Source organism: Nerophis lumbriciformis, linkage group LG09, assembly GCF_033978685.3.
Source record: "Nerophis lumbriciformis linkage group LG09, RoL_Nlum_v2.1, whole genome shotgun sequence".
NCBI lineage: Eukaryota > Metazoa > Chordata > Actinopteri > Syngnathiformes > Syngnathidae > Nerophis > Nerophis lumbriciformis.
Window position 1 is genome coordinate 18786389 of NC_084556.2, and position 17109 is coordinate 18803497.

Genomic DNA, 17109 nt, shown 5'->3' on the forward strand with positions numbered 1-17109 from the left:
CATCCCTATGTTGTGAGAAAGACGTCATCTTTCAAGACAATAAACCACAGTTTGTTTTGAGAAAATATAAAAATAATAAAAAAGTTGGAATTTTATAAGAATAGTCACATGTTCAGAGAAAAACAAAATCTTGAGAAAATGAAGAAGCCAAAACAAACAAAACAAATCTGAGATGTATACGATTTCAAGTCATCTTTTTTAGATTATGATAAACATAATCAACACAACACAACTTTTTTTTTAAACTTCTGATACGATACCGATATTGAAACCTTGCGTATGGGCCAATACCCACATTGATCTGATACGATATTAGCACAAATCATTGGTACTTTTATTACTTTTGCAATGTGGAATGTTAGAAAAGGCTTGAGCAAGTAAAATTAGTCAAACAGAGAACAATGGTATGTATATAACCTATTAGTTATTAACTGAATGGAATGGACTTACGCTGTCTTTAAGTCGAAGCGGAGTGGTAATTGTTTTTAGTGACACCTCATGGTCGCAATAATTTACTTAAACTCATGATGCATGCAGTAAGTTAAGTGATGCGGACACGTTTGTTACTGGATATTTTCGAATACGCCTCTCTGCCTTGGAGACTTTGTAGGTGTTAATAATAAGCAACTTTGATGATATAATACTTGTTTTATATTGACAAATGTGCCTTTTTAGACTGAAAAAATTTAAGGACACTTATTATGTATATCTAGCTTGTGGGCTATTGTGTGCTTAGCTGTTGTGTAGCTGCTAGCTCTTATAGCCTATGATTACCTTTTGTAAATGACTTCACTAAAAAAACAAAACAAGAAAACACCAACATTGTGTGCTTATTGGAGGACATTTAGCCGTTAAATGGCTGTCCAGCTTTGTAAAAATGCTGCAGGACTGCTTGTATCCTTGCTCATATCAGAGATATTAGATGCTAGCTATTATGATATGATACTTGTTGGTTGTTGTTTTTTTGCTGATATCGTACCGATATCAAAATCAGATCAGGACACCTCTAGAAACAAGTAATCAATGAGCGCAACGTTTGCAAGTGAGCGACACACACAATACGTTATATTGACTTGAAGAGTCATACCTGGACTGAGTGTAGACACCTGGGCAGTAGAAGAGCGCGCTGACCAGGTACTGTTGAGGACACAGGCTGTGCAACACCAGGCCGATGCCGTACAAAGATGTCAGCAGGAACACGCACATGGTCAACAGGAAGCTGCGGTGGTTAGCCTGTCCTACACAACTGTTTATCCTACAACAGAGCACATACGCACACATACAAACAATGATGTTTCACGTTAAAACCTTGTCTGGACCGCCATAGCTTGTTTGTTTTTGCTAAGAGAATGCTCAAAATGAATGGAAAGTGGTTAAGGTTGTGTTTTTAAGTCTTGAAAATATGAGTCACGCAAAAAATGTGTTCCAGTTGCATTTTAAATGTAGAAAAGCATATATATATATATATATATATATATATATATATATATATATATATATATATATATATATATATATATGTCTTAATAAGGTTATCCAAAAAATAGTGCTCGATACCGTAGTAGAGCGCAAAATATGTATGTGTGGGGAAAAAAATCACAAGACTATTTCATCTCTACAGGCCTGTTTCATGAGGGGGGTACCCTCAATCGTCAGGAGATTTTAATGGGAGCATTCGCATACCATGGTTTATATAGGGCACAGAGTGGGTGGGTACAGGCTGGCCTAGGGGCGTGGTGATTGGTTCATGTGTTACCTAGGAGGTGTTTCCGTCTATGGCGGCATGTTGTTACAATTTCGCTGCGCTTGTTGAGGGATGACAGGTCTGGACGGTAGATAATGAACAGTTTCTCTTTCAAGCATAGGTTGCATCTTTTATTACCACTATTGTAAGGTGTGCTGGATGCAAGAATTTGCCATGTTATTGAATATTCAACATTATTGTCTTTGAGGTCCCAAATGTGTTTGCTGAGTTCTGTGGTATTTCGCAGGTTTTTGTTCCTGAAAGAAGCCTTGTGGTTGTTCCATCTGGTTTTGAATTCACCCTCGGTTAATCCTACATATGTGTCGGATGTGTTAATGTCCTTGCGTATTACCTTAGATTGGTAGACAACTGATGTTTGTAAGCATCCCCCGTTGAGGGGGCAATCAGGTTTCTTTCGACAGTTACATGCTTTGTTGGTTTTGGAGTCGTTCTGACTGGGGGTCGACGGCTCATTTGCAATTGTTTTGTTGTGGTTTGAGATGATTTGTCGTATATTGTTCATGCAGCTGTAGCTCAATTTGATGTTGTTCTTGTTGAATACTTTTCTTAGGTTGTTGTCTTTGGGAAAGTGTTTGTCAATCAGGTTGAGGAATTTGTGTCCAATGTTCGTTGAGACGTTTTTGCTGTGTGGGGGGTTGTACCAGATGATGCCGTTTCGTTTTCTGTTCTTTTTTGGCTGGTTTCCTGGCGTGGGTTCATAGGTGAGGGTGAAATTGTATCCGCTTTCATCAAGGGCTTTTTGGTACGGGGGGGTTGCTTGGTCAAATTCAGCTTTGCTAGATGACAGCATCGATAGCCTTTTATTGATTCCGGTAGGTATTCTTTTCGTGGTGGTGGGTGGATGGTTGCTGTCATGGTGCACGTATTGGAGTGTTGTGTTGGGTTTCGTGAATGGTTGGTAGCTGTTATTTCTCAGGTTGAAAGTGACGTCAAGAAAGTTGACGGTTTGCTTGTTGGCTTCAATCGTGATCCGTAGGCCGTTCTCTTTGAAAATTTGGCATATGCGCTTCTTGGTATTCTCGCTGCTCCTTGGCGAGGCGCGACACACTGCCAGTCCGTCATCACGGTAAATACCAAGGTTCAGATTGAGGCTAGCGAGCTGGGAGAGGAGGAAACTCCCAACGAGTTCACACGTTTCTGCTCCGTCAAAACTTCCCATAGTGACGTCAAATGTTGCATTGTTCTTTTTTTGCCATGGTGTACTGTTGTGGATGAGAATGGAGTTTTTTGCGTGGATGATGATGTTTCTTTCGTTGCCTGTGATTGAGTCGTAGCCTGAGGCGAAGTCTAGTGCTTGAGTCAGTAGGTCTTGCGTGATGGAAGGGTAAAATTCCTCGATATCAAAGGGGATAAAGTTGTGCTGTTGTTTGTCTTGGATGTTGTTGAACCATTTGATTACTGCTGCTGTATTTCTCCATTGGTTGAGTGGTGTTTTGTCCTTGATTTTTGTGTTGACTCTGTCCAGGATTATTTTGCTGATTTTTCCTATTTCAGATTTAGTTGGGTTTATTAGTCGGCATGTTGGGTTATTTGCGAAGTTGGGTTTGTGATCCTTCAATGTGATGAAGGCTTCCTTGTTGGCTGTGGCGTCCACCCTGTCCTCAATGTCCAGTTCAACCGCGATCCTTTTATTTTCCAGGTGGATGTTCTGTAAGGTATTGGGTTGCGCTTTTTTGTATGATTTGGTGATGCTTCTGTCCAGTAAGGTGTGGTGTTCTGGTATGTCCATTCTGTAGAAGTTTGTGGTTTTATCGGCAGCTATGATGAGGTTGTTTACTTTCTTGATGCGCTCCTTGTCATTTTTCAGCTTGGTGAGGAGTGGGTTGCGGATTGGCTTGAATTTGACTGATTGTATCATTTTGAGCATGTCGTTCTCAAAATCCTTTAGTTCCTCAACTGTGGATGGGTTCTTGGTAGATTTGAATCCGTAAGTTTCCTTTTGCATTCCTTTTGTTTCAGGGTGGAGGAAAAAATGTGCTTTCCACCGCATCTTTCTTAGGAAGTGTTCCGTCTTTTCTATGAGCCTTAGCTTGTAGTCATTCTGCGCGGGTATGGGAATGTTCTTCGTGGAGTAGTCGATGTTGAATTTTTCCATTTCTGATCGTCGTACAGTGCTCAACAAATGTCAATTTGGAGCGGAGTATATGTCTTAATAAAGGCTATCGATGCTGTCATCTAGCAAAGCTGAATTTGACCAAGCAACCCCCCCCCCGTACCAAAAAGCCCTTGATGAAAGCGGATACAATTTCACCCTCACCTATGAACCCACGCCAGGAAACCAGCCAAAAAAGAACAGAAAACGAAACGGCATCATCTGGTACAACCCCCCATACAGCAAAAACGTCTCAACGAACATTGGACACAAATTCCTCAACCTGATTGACAAACACTTTCCCAAAGACAACAACCTAAGAAAAGTATTCAACAAGAACAACATCAAATTGAGCTACAGCTGCATGAACAATATACGACAAATCATCTCAAACCACAACAAAACAATTGCAAATGAGCCGTCGACCCCCAGTCAGAACGACTCCAAAACCAACAAAGCATGTAACTGTCGAAAGAAACCTGATTGCCCCCTCAACGGGGGATGCTTACAAACATCAGTTGTCTACCAATCTAAGGTAATACGCAAGGACATTAACACATCCGACACATATGTAGGATTAACCGAGGGTGAATTCAAAACCAGATGGAACAACCACAAGGCTTCTTTCAGGAACAAAAACCTGCGAAATACCACAGAACTCAGCAAACACATTTGGGACCTCAAAGACAATAATGTTGAATATTCAATAACATGGCAAATTCTTGCATCCAGCACACCTTACAATAGTGGTAATAAAAGATGCAACCTATGCTTGAAAGAGAAACTGTTCATTATCTACCGTCCAGACCTGTCATCCCTCAACAAGCGCAGCGAAATTGTAACAACATGCCGCCATAGACGGAAACACCTCCTAGGTAACACATGAACCAATCACCACGCCCCTAGGCCAGCCTGTACCCACCCACTCTGTGCCCTATATAAACCATGGTATGCGAATGCTCCCATTAAAATCTCCTGACGATTGAGGGTACCCCCCTCATGAAACAGGCCTGTAGAGATGAAATAGTCTTGTGATTTTTTTCCCCACACATACATATATATATATATATATATATATATATATATATATATATATATATATATGTATATATATATATGTATATGTATATATGTATATGTATGTATGTATGTATGTATGTATGTATGTATGTATGTATGTATGTATGTATACATATGTATATATATATATATATGTATGTATGTATGTATGTATGTATGTATGTATATATATATACATATGTATATATATATATATATATATATATATACATATAGGTGTATAAATAGGTGTATATATATACACCTATTTGAGTGAGAAGTATACATTTATTAAATGTACACTGTAAAAATGTTCATTGTAGATTCACAGCAAGTTGCTGGCTAATAACATTTGCAGTAATTTACTTTGAAATATATTTGCGGCAATTTGCTGTGATTTTACGGCAATTACAGTAAAGATTTTTACTGTGTACAACGGTACCTCGGTTTTTGTTAGTCATACGTTGCAAAAATGCAGACAAAAACGGACTCCTATGAAAAACGAATCCCCTAAGAAATAATGTAATAGTGAAGTGAAGTGTAGTGAATTATATTTATATAGCGCTTTTCTCTGACTCAAAGCGCTTTACATAGTGAAACCCAATATCTAAGTTACATTTAAACCAGTGTGGGTGGCACTGGGAGCAGGTGGGTAAAGTGTCTTGCCCAAGGACACAACGGCAGTGACTAGGATGGCAGAAGCGGGGATCGAATCTGCAACCCTCAAGTTGCTGGCACGGCCACTCTACCAACCGAGCTATACCGCCCCTAATAGTGAAATACATTATAAATAAAATTATTTAAAAAAAAATAATAATAAAAAAAAATATATATATATATAAATTAACTTTTAATATCCCTTTTATATTTTTTCAAAGACTCTTGTTGGTGAATACAGCTATGCAGACGCCATCTTCATACTTTTAGTTTTCTATTCAGTTCAATAGTGTTTCTCACAAAGTGCTGGTCTCATGGTGGCTTTTTATGCGGTCGTACTCGAATAAAAAAAGTATAGAGACTGAGTCGCCAATGGGTGAGTTTCTTTGTTTCTTCAATCGTGCAAACAGACTACTGGTAGTTTGTTGTACAATAACCGGGGCAAAATGTAGGTAAAAAAAGTTTGACTTTTAAAATATAAATTTTTTAGATAATACAATAAATGGGGTTTATGAAATGAGGTACTGCTGCATTACAGTTATTAGAAATGAAATTAACTTCACCTTTAAAATGTTCGCTCCCTGTGCTATTTGAAAACAGATATATTTAGTTTATTGCATTACATCATCTGTGTGCATGTGATGACGTCATTATACTCATAAATGTGCATATATATGCACAGACCAGACACAGTGGTGGTCCAGGCGTTGGACGCAAGCTCCGCATGTCCTACAATGTCCCGCCCGAGGTGGTCGCCTAATTTTGCACACAGGACACCAGCTGCATCGTCCACTTCCTGTGGGAAACTGTGATGTTGCGCCTGCGCAAGAGGACGCCTCTGATTGGACGCTAGCGTGTGGCGAATACTCAACAGCTTCAGTCCTGACAAATCCCGGACCTCTCTTGGTCCGAACCAGCGAGGCAATAGTCAGGATCACCCCGGCGGTCAGGGAGCACAGCTGGATGCGGCTCACGTCCCCACGAGGAAGAATCTCCGTGATGAAGAGGTAGTAGGTGTAGGCCAGAGAGTTGAGCGCCAGGGTGAGGAAGAAGAGTGTGCGTCTCTTCCTCCTGTGGGTGGCGTAGTAGAGCCACAGCACCAGGCCAGGCAGAGCCGTCAAGGTCATGATGCCCAGCAGGTAGTGCAGCGCCGCCACACGCATCAGGAGCGGCAGGAGAACCAGTGCTGGAACAATGGAGATCTCCAGGTGGTCAATCAAGGCCCCCAGGAGAGCAGAGTGACATCCAGCTTTTGGTGTCCTGTCCCGCAACCATCTACAGCAACAGAATTAATGCATGAATGATGAATTATACGTGCGATCATGAACAAATGAATGGATGAGTGATAGGAGATCATGGCTGAATGGATGGATGGATGAATGATAGTAGATTGTGGATACATGGATGGAACAATAATAGGAGATCATGGATACATGGATGGATGAACAATAGGATATCATGGATGGATGAATAATAGGTGATCATAGATACATGGATGGATGAACAATAGGATATCATGGATGAATGAATAATAGGAGCCACAGATAAATGGATGGATGAATGAAAGGAGATCGAAGATGAATGGATAGATGAATGATAGGAGATCATGGATAATTGATATGAGATTGTGGATAAATGGATGGATGAATAATAGGACATCATGGATACGTGTTAGATGAATGATAGGAGATCATAGATGAATGGATGGATGAAATACAGGAGATCATGGATAAATGGATGGATAACTAATAGGAGATCATGGATAAATGGATGAACAATAGGAGATCATGGATACATGGATGAATGAATGATAGGAGCCACAGATAAATGGATGGATGAACAATAGGATATCATGGATACATGGTTGAATGAATGATAGGAGCCACAGATAAATGGATGGATGAATCAAAGGACATTGCAGATAAATGGATGGATGAATCAAAGGAGATCTCAGATAAATGGATGGATGAATGATAGGAGATAATGGATAATTGATATGAGATTGTGGATAAATGGATGGATGAATAATAGGACATCATGGATACATGTTGGATGAATGATATCCATAGAAAAATCGATGGATGAAATACAGGAAGTGTGAAGCGACTGGGATGAGAATCAGCACCTCCAAGTCCGAGTCCATGGTTCTCGCCCGGAAAAGGGTGGAGTGCCATCTCCGGGTTGGGGAGGAGATCTTGCCCCAAGTGGAGGAGTTCAAGTACCTCGGAGTTTTGTTCACGAGTGAGGGAAGAGTGGATCGTGAGATCGACAGGCGGATCGGTGCGGCGTCTTCAGTAATGCGGACGCTGTATCGATCCGTTGTGGTGAAGAAGGAGCTGAGCCGGAAGGCAAAGCTCTCAATTTACCGGTCGATCTACGTTCCCATCCTCACTTATGGTCGTGAGCTTTGGGTTATGACCGAAAGGACAAGATCACGGGTACAAGCGGCCGAAATGAGTTTCCTCCGCCGGGTGGCGGGGCTCTCCCTTAGAGATAGGGTGAGAAGCTCTGTCATCCGGGAGGAGCTCAAAGTAAAGCCGCTGCTCCTCCACATCGAGAGGAGCCAGATGAGGTGGTTCGGGCATCTGGTCAGGATGCCACCCGAACGCCTCCCTAGGGAGGTGTTTAGGGCACGTCCGACCGGTAGGAGGCCGCGGGGAAGACCCAGGACACGTTGGGAAGACTATGTCTCCCGGCTGGCCTGGGAACGCCTCGGGGTCCCACAGGAAGAGCTGGACGAAGTGGCTGGGGAGAGGGAAGTCTGGGCTTCCCTGCTTAGGCTGCTGCCCCCGCGACCCGACCTCGGATAAGCGGAAGAAGATGGATGGATGGATGGAAATACAGGAAATCATGGATAAATGGATGGATAACTAATAGGAGATCATGGATAAATGGCTTTTGAATGATAGGCTATTATGGATAAATGAATGGCAGAATGATAGGCGATCATGGATGAATGATTGGAGATTAATGGATGGATGAATTATAGGAGTTCATTGATGGAATAATTATAGGAGAACATAGATAAAAGGATGGATGAATAATAGAAGATCATGGATAAATGGATGTTAAATGATAGGATATTGTGAATAAATGAATGGCAGAATGATAGGCAATCATGGATGAATGATTGGAGATTGTAGATGAATGGATGGATGAATAATAGGGGATCATAGATAAATGGATGGATGAATAATAGGAGATCATGGATACATGGATGGATGAATGATAGGAGATCATGGATGGATTAATTATAGGAGATCATGGGTAAATGGACGGATGAATAATAAGAGATCATGGATAAAAGGATGAATGAATGATAAGAGATCATGGATAAAAGGATGGATGAACAATAGGAAATCATGGATAAATAGACGGATGAATTATAGGACTTCGATGAGGTGGCGATTTGTCCAGGGTGTACCCCGCCTACCGCCTGAATGCAGCTGAGATAGGCTCCAGCGACCCAAAGGGGACAAGCGGTAGAAAATGGATGGATGGATGAATTATAGGAACCACAGATAAATGGATAGATGAACAATAGGAGATCATAGATTTTGGATAAATGAATGGATGGACGGATGTATAACATGACATAGATGGATAATAGGAGCTTGTGGATGAATGGATGGATGAATGCTTGGATATTGTGAATAAATTGATGGATGGATTTTAGAAGATTTTGGATGGATGGGTGATAGGAGGTCACAGATAATTGGATGGATGAATTATAAATCATGGATACATGGATGGATGAATGATAGATCACTCATAAATGAATGGATGGATGAATGATAGGAAATCATAGATAAATGGATAGATGAATGATAGGCGATCCATGATAAATGGATGAATGGTAGGAGATCATTATAAATGGATGGGTGAATGCTAGATCACAGATAAATGGATGGATGGCAGATAATGAGTGGATTATTAACATATGGATTGGTGGATGGAGAATGAATGAATGAATGGATAGAGATAGATGGAGGACAGGATGGAGTGATAACATATGGATGAACATACTAATAAATTGGCTGGAGATCATGGATACAATGGAGCAAAAAATGATGGATGGAGAATAGATGAATGAATGAGTGGACACAGTGACAGATGGAGGAATGGTTGGAGAGATAACCAATGGATAGAAATCATGCATAGATTCCTACATAAATGGATTGATGGGTGGATGATGGATGGAGAGATGATGAAAGATACAGAGATAGGGGTGGATGGATAGATATTGTGGACAAAAAGGATGGATGCACAAACAGATGGATGGTGGATGAATGGATACATGGACTGATTAATGAACGGATAAATTGATGAAAAGATTGATAAATAAATGTATGACAGATGGATAATAAATAAAGTGGAATGGATTGATGGATGGATGCATGTTTAATAGATGGATCACATGCAGATGTTAGGTAAATGGAAGCACACGATGGATGAAAGATGGATAGAGGGAAGAACAGATGAAGATCATGGATAACTGAATGAATGAATGGATTGATAGATAAATGGTACTATGGACACACTGACATTTATTGGGACTCAATGGATGCATGAGTGAATGGTTGATTGATAGATTATAGATGATAGAGAGATGGTTGGATGCATAGAGATGGTTTGGATGGATGAATACATGAATGGATGTAAAGCTGGTGATCGTGGGTAAATTGATTGATGCACAGATCAATGGATGAATGAAGGGCTGGGTGGATGGACTGATGATGGGTGAATGAGTGGAGGGATGAATAAATAGGTAGACGGTCGATGGAAGGTTGAGCTCATGGATAGACGAATTATGTAAATTTACACACAAGCTAATTTAATATAAATATACATATATGTATGTATATATATATATATATATATATATATTTATTTATTGATATATATACATATATGTATATGTATGTATATATATATATATATATATATATATATATATATATATATATATATATATATTAGTTTAGTTTGTTAGTTTGTACCTGTTAAAGGCCTGGTCCACGTCGTCACAGTCACAACAACAACATCCACACTGGAAGACGTCACACTCACAACAACACATTTGGTCGTCTGGTTCTGGAGGCTTCAACTTTTCCCATTTCATGACGGCACACCTTCAACACGCGGCTGTTTTCATACAAAAAAAACACACTTTTAAGAAGGTTTGACCAAATGTATTCCACAGGGTATTAAACTAATTAATCAATTCTATAATCAGCACTAAGCGCTTCTAAAGTCATTTGTTGAAAGAAGGCCATTGCGTCCCTCCAGACAAAGAATCTGGGACAACAAAGTCCTCGATACGCGATCCCACACGTGTAACACAGTAGTACCTCCACTTAAGAGTGTTTTCAGATCGTTTTTATGCAAGCAAAAATTGGATTTACACGCTAGCAGTAGCTTATAGTGACAGATATACACAACTTAGTTTTTCAAGCACGGGAAGGAAGAAAGTGAGTGTGAAGGAGAGGATGATATTCATTGAGTTAAAGAAAGAAATCATCAAAAACATGCACTGCAAAGCAATTTCAGCTCGCCTGCACCATACAGAAGCAGAATGAGTCTAAACGCCAGCTAAGAATATTAAAATAGTACCTAAACGGCAGACATTTAAATAAGATGCTGATGCTGTGTGGGATTAAGAAGCAGCTGGAAGGAGATACCCTAGAACAGTGGTTCTTAACCTTGTTGGAGGTACCGAACCCCACAAGTTTCATATGCGCCTTCACCGAACCCTTCTTTAGTGAAAAATAAAAAAATTGTTTTTTCAAATTCAAGACAAAGTTGTGTTTTTTTTACTGGTGCACAAAATGAACCGTGCATGAACATCACCTTGTTCAAAGAACAACACAAACACAGTGCATGAACTCACAACAAATTACACACCTGCAAATCAGATGGAAAATTAGAGGGAAAATTGTTTGGGGGTATCCATAATACGCTAGGGAGAAGTTTTTATTTACACGATGAGTTGGGTGTGTCTTGACCTCAGCGGCGGAGGCTCCGCCGAACGCCTGAGGCCGACTCACCGAACCCCCAGGGTTCGATCGAACCCAGGTTAAGAACCACTGTTCTAGAAGTCCACTCTCCAAGATAAATGCTGTACATTATTATATTACTTCATTGTTGTACTATTTTTAGACAATATGTCTTACTTCAAAGTGTGTTTTTTATTTTTAACAGGCGTATTACATGTTACACTTGTGCTGTTTTAAATTGATTTGGGAGATGTTGATTTGAGATGCAAGTGTTTTGAGTTAAGAGCTATGTCACGGAACCCATCACGCTTGTAAGTTGAGGCTTTTCTGTAATTAGATATTTTATTTCAGTGTCTCATTAAGTTTCACCCTCAAAATGCATGCAGTATTTCAGTCATTAAACATCTCTACAGTGCAAACTATGATAATAAATCAATCAATGAGCAGTAACGAACTTCAGAACTCACCTTGGATGTCCAAAAACTTTGATGATTTATGGAAGTTTTCTGGGGAATTGTTGCTCAAAATGCAGTAAAAGTGTGTAGCAGCTGCTCCTTTTGTGAACGGGTGAAAAAGAAGTTTGTGGTAAACAAACACAAAAGGGAGAGAAAAAAGGTCACTTGTCTGCTGCGGTGGCTCTTTGCAACAAGACGGTTGTCAGTAGTAGAATTCCAACAGTGGTCCCGAGGGTCGGCTGCACTCACTTCCTGTCCAAAGTTCACACCTGATGGCTTTTTTAAGCGTCAGAATAAAGCGGCATTGTGATTGGTTGACGTTATGGATGATCCTCACTAGCCTGGCTGCAGAATATGATCCACATGACAGACAGTGCGGTAGAGTGGAGTGGTGTGGAGTGATGATCCACAGGGCAGCTCCACCCTCTGGAATCACATTTCCTCTCATCACAAGCAACCTGATCTTGGCGCTCAATCGTTGAAAAGTCGAGAAGACTTCTGTGTGTGTCTGATCCACTAGTGGGTCTGTTGGTGGCCTTGCATTCCACAACAGCAACATGATGCTAGGAGGTGCATTCAGCGGCTCTTTTTCAAACAAGTATAATGATAATAATGATAATAATAATTAAAATATTAAAATGAAAATATATATAAATACTTAAAATCAAGTCAAAAGATAGAAAGATAGACAAAAAGTAAAATGTATCATGTTAAAATATATACAGCAAAATAATAAATACATTTCTATGTAGGGGTTTAAATATATTATATAAATATTATATTATTATTATTATTTTAATAATATATATATATATATATATATATATATATATATATATATATATATATATATATATATATATATATATATATATATAAATATAATATATTTTTTAAATTCTGAATTAAGTAAAAAAAATACAACAACATTTTCTAAAAAATAATTATTAAAAAAAGCTAAAATGGCATGAAAATAAAATTCCTCTTTGGTCATTAAAAATTAGCATTAAGGTCAATGAGAACTACTTACTAAAACTAAAATGCACACACAAAAAATTATTAAATACGAGCACCTATAAAGTGGCATTTATTTTGCTATTGTATAAAAGTGTGTATATATATGTTAAAATACATACAGCAAAATACATGAATTTCTCTTTGGGGATATCGTTAAAACCTTGACAAAGTATGCAAAATTAAGGCAAAATATAATCAAAATCTGCTAAAGATATACTAATATTAAAGACAAATATTAAACAAATATGAAGTGAAATAATTGTAAATACCATTCCAAAGATATGTTGACATATCTAAATATTGTACAGCAGAAAGAAAATTGAATTTATTTTTGGAGAATAACTTTTGACCAAAAAAATATATACAAAATATATAGAAATACATAGACTTGAGATAAGCTAAAAAAAATATACAGAAAAATCTATGATTATTTACTATTTACAGACATATGTTTATGTTGAGAACAAAAGCATACAGTACAATACAGCAAGATTGGAAAATAATTTATCTTTTGGAATATGAATTAGTATTCCAAAATGATTTTAAAATGCTTTAATATAACACTGAAATAAAAAACAAAAGAAAATATTTGATAAAAGAAACCCTAAAATGTAGTTAATTATTCCTTTTTTTTTTTAAATCTATATATATGTATATATATATGTCAAATAGGTATACATTACTAATAATATAGTATGTGACTCTATGTGATATTATTTTTGTGGATTAAAATGAGCATACTAGATTTATAAGAACAGCTATGAAACAAAAACTAAAATGCACACACACAAAATGTTTGCAATACTGTAAAGTATTTTTTAGTTTGTTGGTTATTGTTTAAAAGCATAAAACATATTTAAGTAAAAAAAAAAAAAAAAAAACATTCAGCAAAATGATGAATTAATTTATCTTTGGGGATAGGATATTATATGATCAAAAAATAATAAAAGTATGCAGAATTAATGAGAAAAATACAACAAAATTTGCGAAAAAAAAATACTAACATCCATCCATCCATCCATCTTCTTCCGCTTATCCGAGGTCGGGTCGCGGGGGCAGCAGCTTAAGCAGGGAAGCCCAGACTTCCCTCTCCCCAGCCACTTCGTCCAGCTCCTCCCGGGGGATCCCGAGGCGTTCCCAGGCCAGCCGGGAGAGATAGTCTTCCCAGCGTGTCCTGGGTCTTCCCCGTGGCCTCCTACCGGTCGGACGTGCCCGAAACACCTTCCTAGGGAGGCGTTCGGGTGGCATCCTGACCAGATGCCCGAACCACCTCATCTGGCTCCTCTCGATGTGGAGGAGCAGCGGCTTTACTTTGAGCTCCCCCCGAATGACAGAGCTTCTCACCCTATCTCTAAGGGAGAGCCCCGCCACTCGGCGGAGGAAACTCATTTCGGCCGCTTGTACCCGTGATCTTGTCCTTTCGGTCATGACCCAAAGCTCATGACCATAGGTGAGGATGGGAACGTAGATCGACCGGTAAATCGAGAGCTTTGCCTTCCGGCTCAGCTCCTTCTTCACCACAACGGATCGATACAGCGTCCGCATTACTGAAGACGCCGCACCGATCCGCCTGTCGATCTCACGATCCACTCTTCCCCCACTCGTGAACAAGACTCCGAGGTACTTGAATTCCTCCACTTGGGGCAAGATCTCCTCCCCAACCCGGAGATGGCACTCCACCCTTTTCCGGGAGAGAACCATGGACTCGGACTTGGAGGTGCTGATTCCCATCCCAGTCGCTTCACACTCGGCTGCAGTGATCCAGTGAGAGCTGAAGATCTTGGCCGGAGGAAGCCATCAGGACCACATCATCTGCAAATAGCAGAGACCTAATCCTGCAGCCACCAAACCAGATACCCTCAACACCCTGACTGCGCCTAGAAATTCTGTCCATAAAGGTTATGAACAGAATCGGTGACAAAGGGCAGCCTTGGCGGAGTCCAACCCTCACTGGAAACGTGTCCGACTTACTGCCGGCAATGCGGACCAGGCTCTGACACTGACTATACAGGGAGCGAACTGCCACAATAAGACAGTCCGTTACCCCATAGTCTCTGAGCACTCCCCACAGGACTTCCCGGGGTACACGGTCGAATGCCTTCTCCAAGTCCACAAAGCACATGTAGACTGGTTGGGCAAACTCCCATGCACCCTCAAGGACCATGCCGAGAGTATAGAGCTGGTCCACAGTTCCACGACCAGGACGAAAACCACACTGTTCCTCCTGAATCCGAGGTTCGACTATCCGGCGTAGCCTCCTCTCCAGTACACCTGAATAGACCTTACCGGGAAGGCTGAGGAGTGTGATCCCACGATAGTTAGAACACACCCTCCGGTTCCCCTTTTTAAAGAGTGGAACCACCACCCCGGTCTGCCAATCCAGAGGTACTGCCCCCGATGTCCACGCGATGCTGCAGAGTCTTGTCAACCAAGACAGCCCTACAGCATCCAGAGCCTTAAGGAACTCCGGGCGGATCTCATCCACCCCCGGGGCCTTGCCACCGAGGAGCTTTTTAACTACCTCAGCAACCTCAGCCCCAGAAATAGGAGAGCCCACCACAGATTCCCCAGGCACTGCTTCCTCATAGGAAGACGTGTTGGTGGGATTGAGGAGGTCTTCGAAGTATTCCCTCCACCGATCCACAACTTCCGCAGTCGAGGTCAGCAGAACACCATCCGCACCATACACGGTGTTGGTAGTGCACTGCTTCCCCTTCCTGAGGCGGCGGATGGTGGTCCAGAATCGCTTCGAAGCCGTCCGGAAGTCGTTTTCCATGGCTTCCCTGAACTCCTCCCATGTCCGAGTTTTTGCCTCCGCGACCGCTGAAGCCGCACACCGCTTGGCCTGTCGGTACCTGTCCGCTGCCTCAGGAGTCCCATGAGCCAAAAGAACCCGATAGGACTCCTTCTTCAGCCTGACGGCATCCCTCACCGCCGGCGTCCACCAACGGGTTCTAGGATTACCGCCACGACAGGCACCAACCACCTTGCGGCCACAGCTCCAATCGGCCGCCTCGACAACAGAGGCACGGAACATCGTCCACTCGGACTCAATGTCCAGCGCCTCCCTCGTGACATTTTCAAAGTTCTTCCGGAGGTGGGAATTGAAACTCTCTCTGACAGGAGACTCTGCCAGGCGTTCCCAGCAAACCCTCACAATGCGTTTGGGCCTGCCAGGTCTGTCCGGCATCCTCCCCCACCATCGCAGCCAACTCACCACCAGGTGGTGATCGGTAGAAAGCTCCGCCCCTCTCTTCACCCGAGTGTCCAAAACATGAGACCGCAAATCCGATGACACAACTACAAAGTCGATCATGGAACTGCGGCCTAGGGTGTCCTGGTGCCAAGTGCACATATGGACACCCTTATGTTTGAACTTGGTGTTTGTTATCGACAATCTGTGACGAGCACAAAAGTCCAATAACAGAACACCACTCGGGTTCAGATCCGGGCGGCCATTCTTCCCAATCACACCTCTCCAGGTTTCACTGTCGCTGCCAACATGAGCGTTGAAGTCCCCCAGAAGAACGAGGGAATCACCCGGGGGAGCACTCTCCAGTACTCCCTCGAGTGAATCCAAAAAGGGTGGGTACTCTGAGCTGCTGTTTGGCGCGTAAACGCAAACTACAGTCAGGACCCGTCCCCCCACCCGAAGTCGGAGGGAGGCTACCCTCTCGTCCACCGGGTTGAACTCCAACGTGCAGGCTTTGAGCCAAGGAGCAACAAGAATTGCCACCCCAGCCCGTCGCCTCTCACTGCCAGCAACGCCAGAGTGGAAGAGAGTCCATCCCCTCTCAAGAGAAGTGGTTCCAGAGCCCTTGCTGTGCGTCGAAGTGAGTCCGACTATATCTAGCCGGAACTTCTCCCCCTCACGCACTAGCTCAGGCTCCTTCCCCCCCAGCGAGGTGACGTTCCACGTCCCAAGAGCCAGCTTATGTAGCCGAGGATCGGACCGCCAAGTGCCCTGCCCTCGGCTTCCGCCCAGCTCACACTGCACCCGACCTCTATGGCCCCTGCTATGGGTGGTGAGCCCATTGGAGGGGGGACCCACGTTGCCTCTTCGGGCTG

General features: G+C 41.7%; 1 protein-coding gene across 2 annotated transcripts in view; it reads right to left on the reverse strand.

Moving 5' to 3' along the window:
- LOC133607604 (palmitoyltransferase ZDHHC23-A) overlaps positions 1-12164 on the reverse strand; it is a 29275-nt gene extending 17111 nt beyond the window's left edge. The window contains exons 1-4 of one of the 2 annotated variants that reach the window (XM_061962396.1): positions 12037-12164; positions 10574-10718; positions 6258-6848; positions 1088-1255 (exon numbers count right to left, since the gene is read on the reverse strand). In XM_061962396.1, the coding sequence (XP_061818380.1) occupies positions 1088-1255; positions 6258-6848; positions 10574-10695 (881 nt within the window). In that variant the 5' untranslated portion in view covers positions 10696-10718; positions 12037-12164. Of the gene's footprint in view, positions 1-1087; positions 1256-6257; positions 6849-10573; positions 10719-12036 lie in introns of those variants that run through there. The other variant, XM_061962395.1, reaches the window with a different exon arrangement.
- Between the last annotated feature and the right edge of the window lie 4945 nt (positions 12165-17109).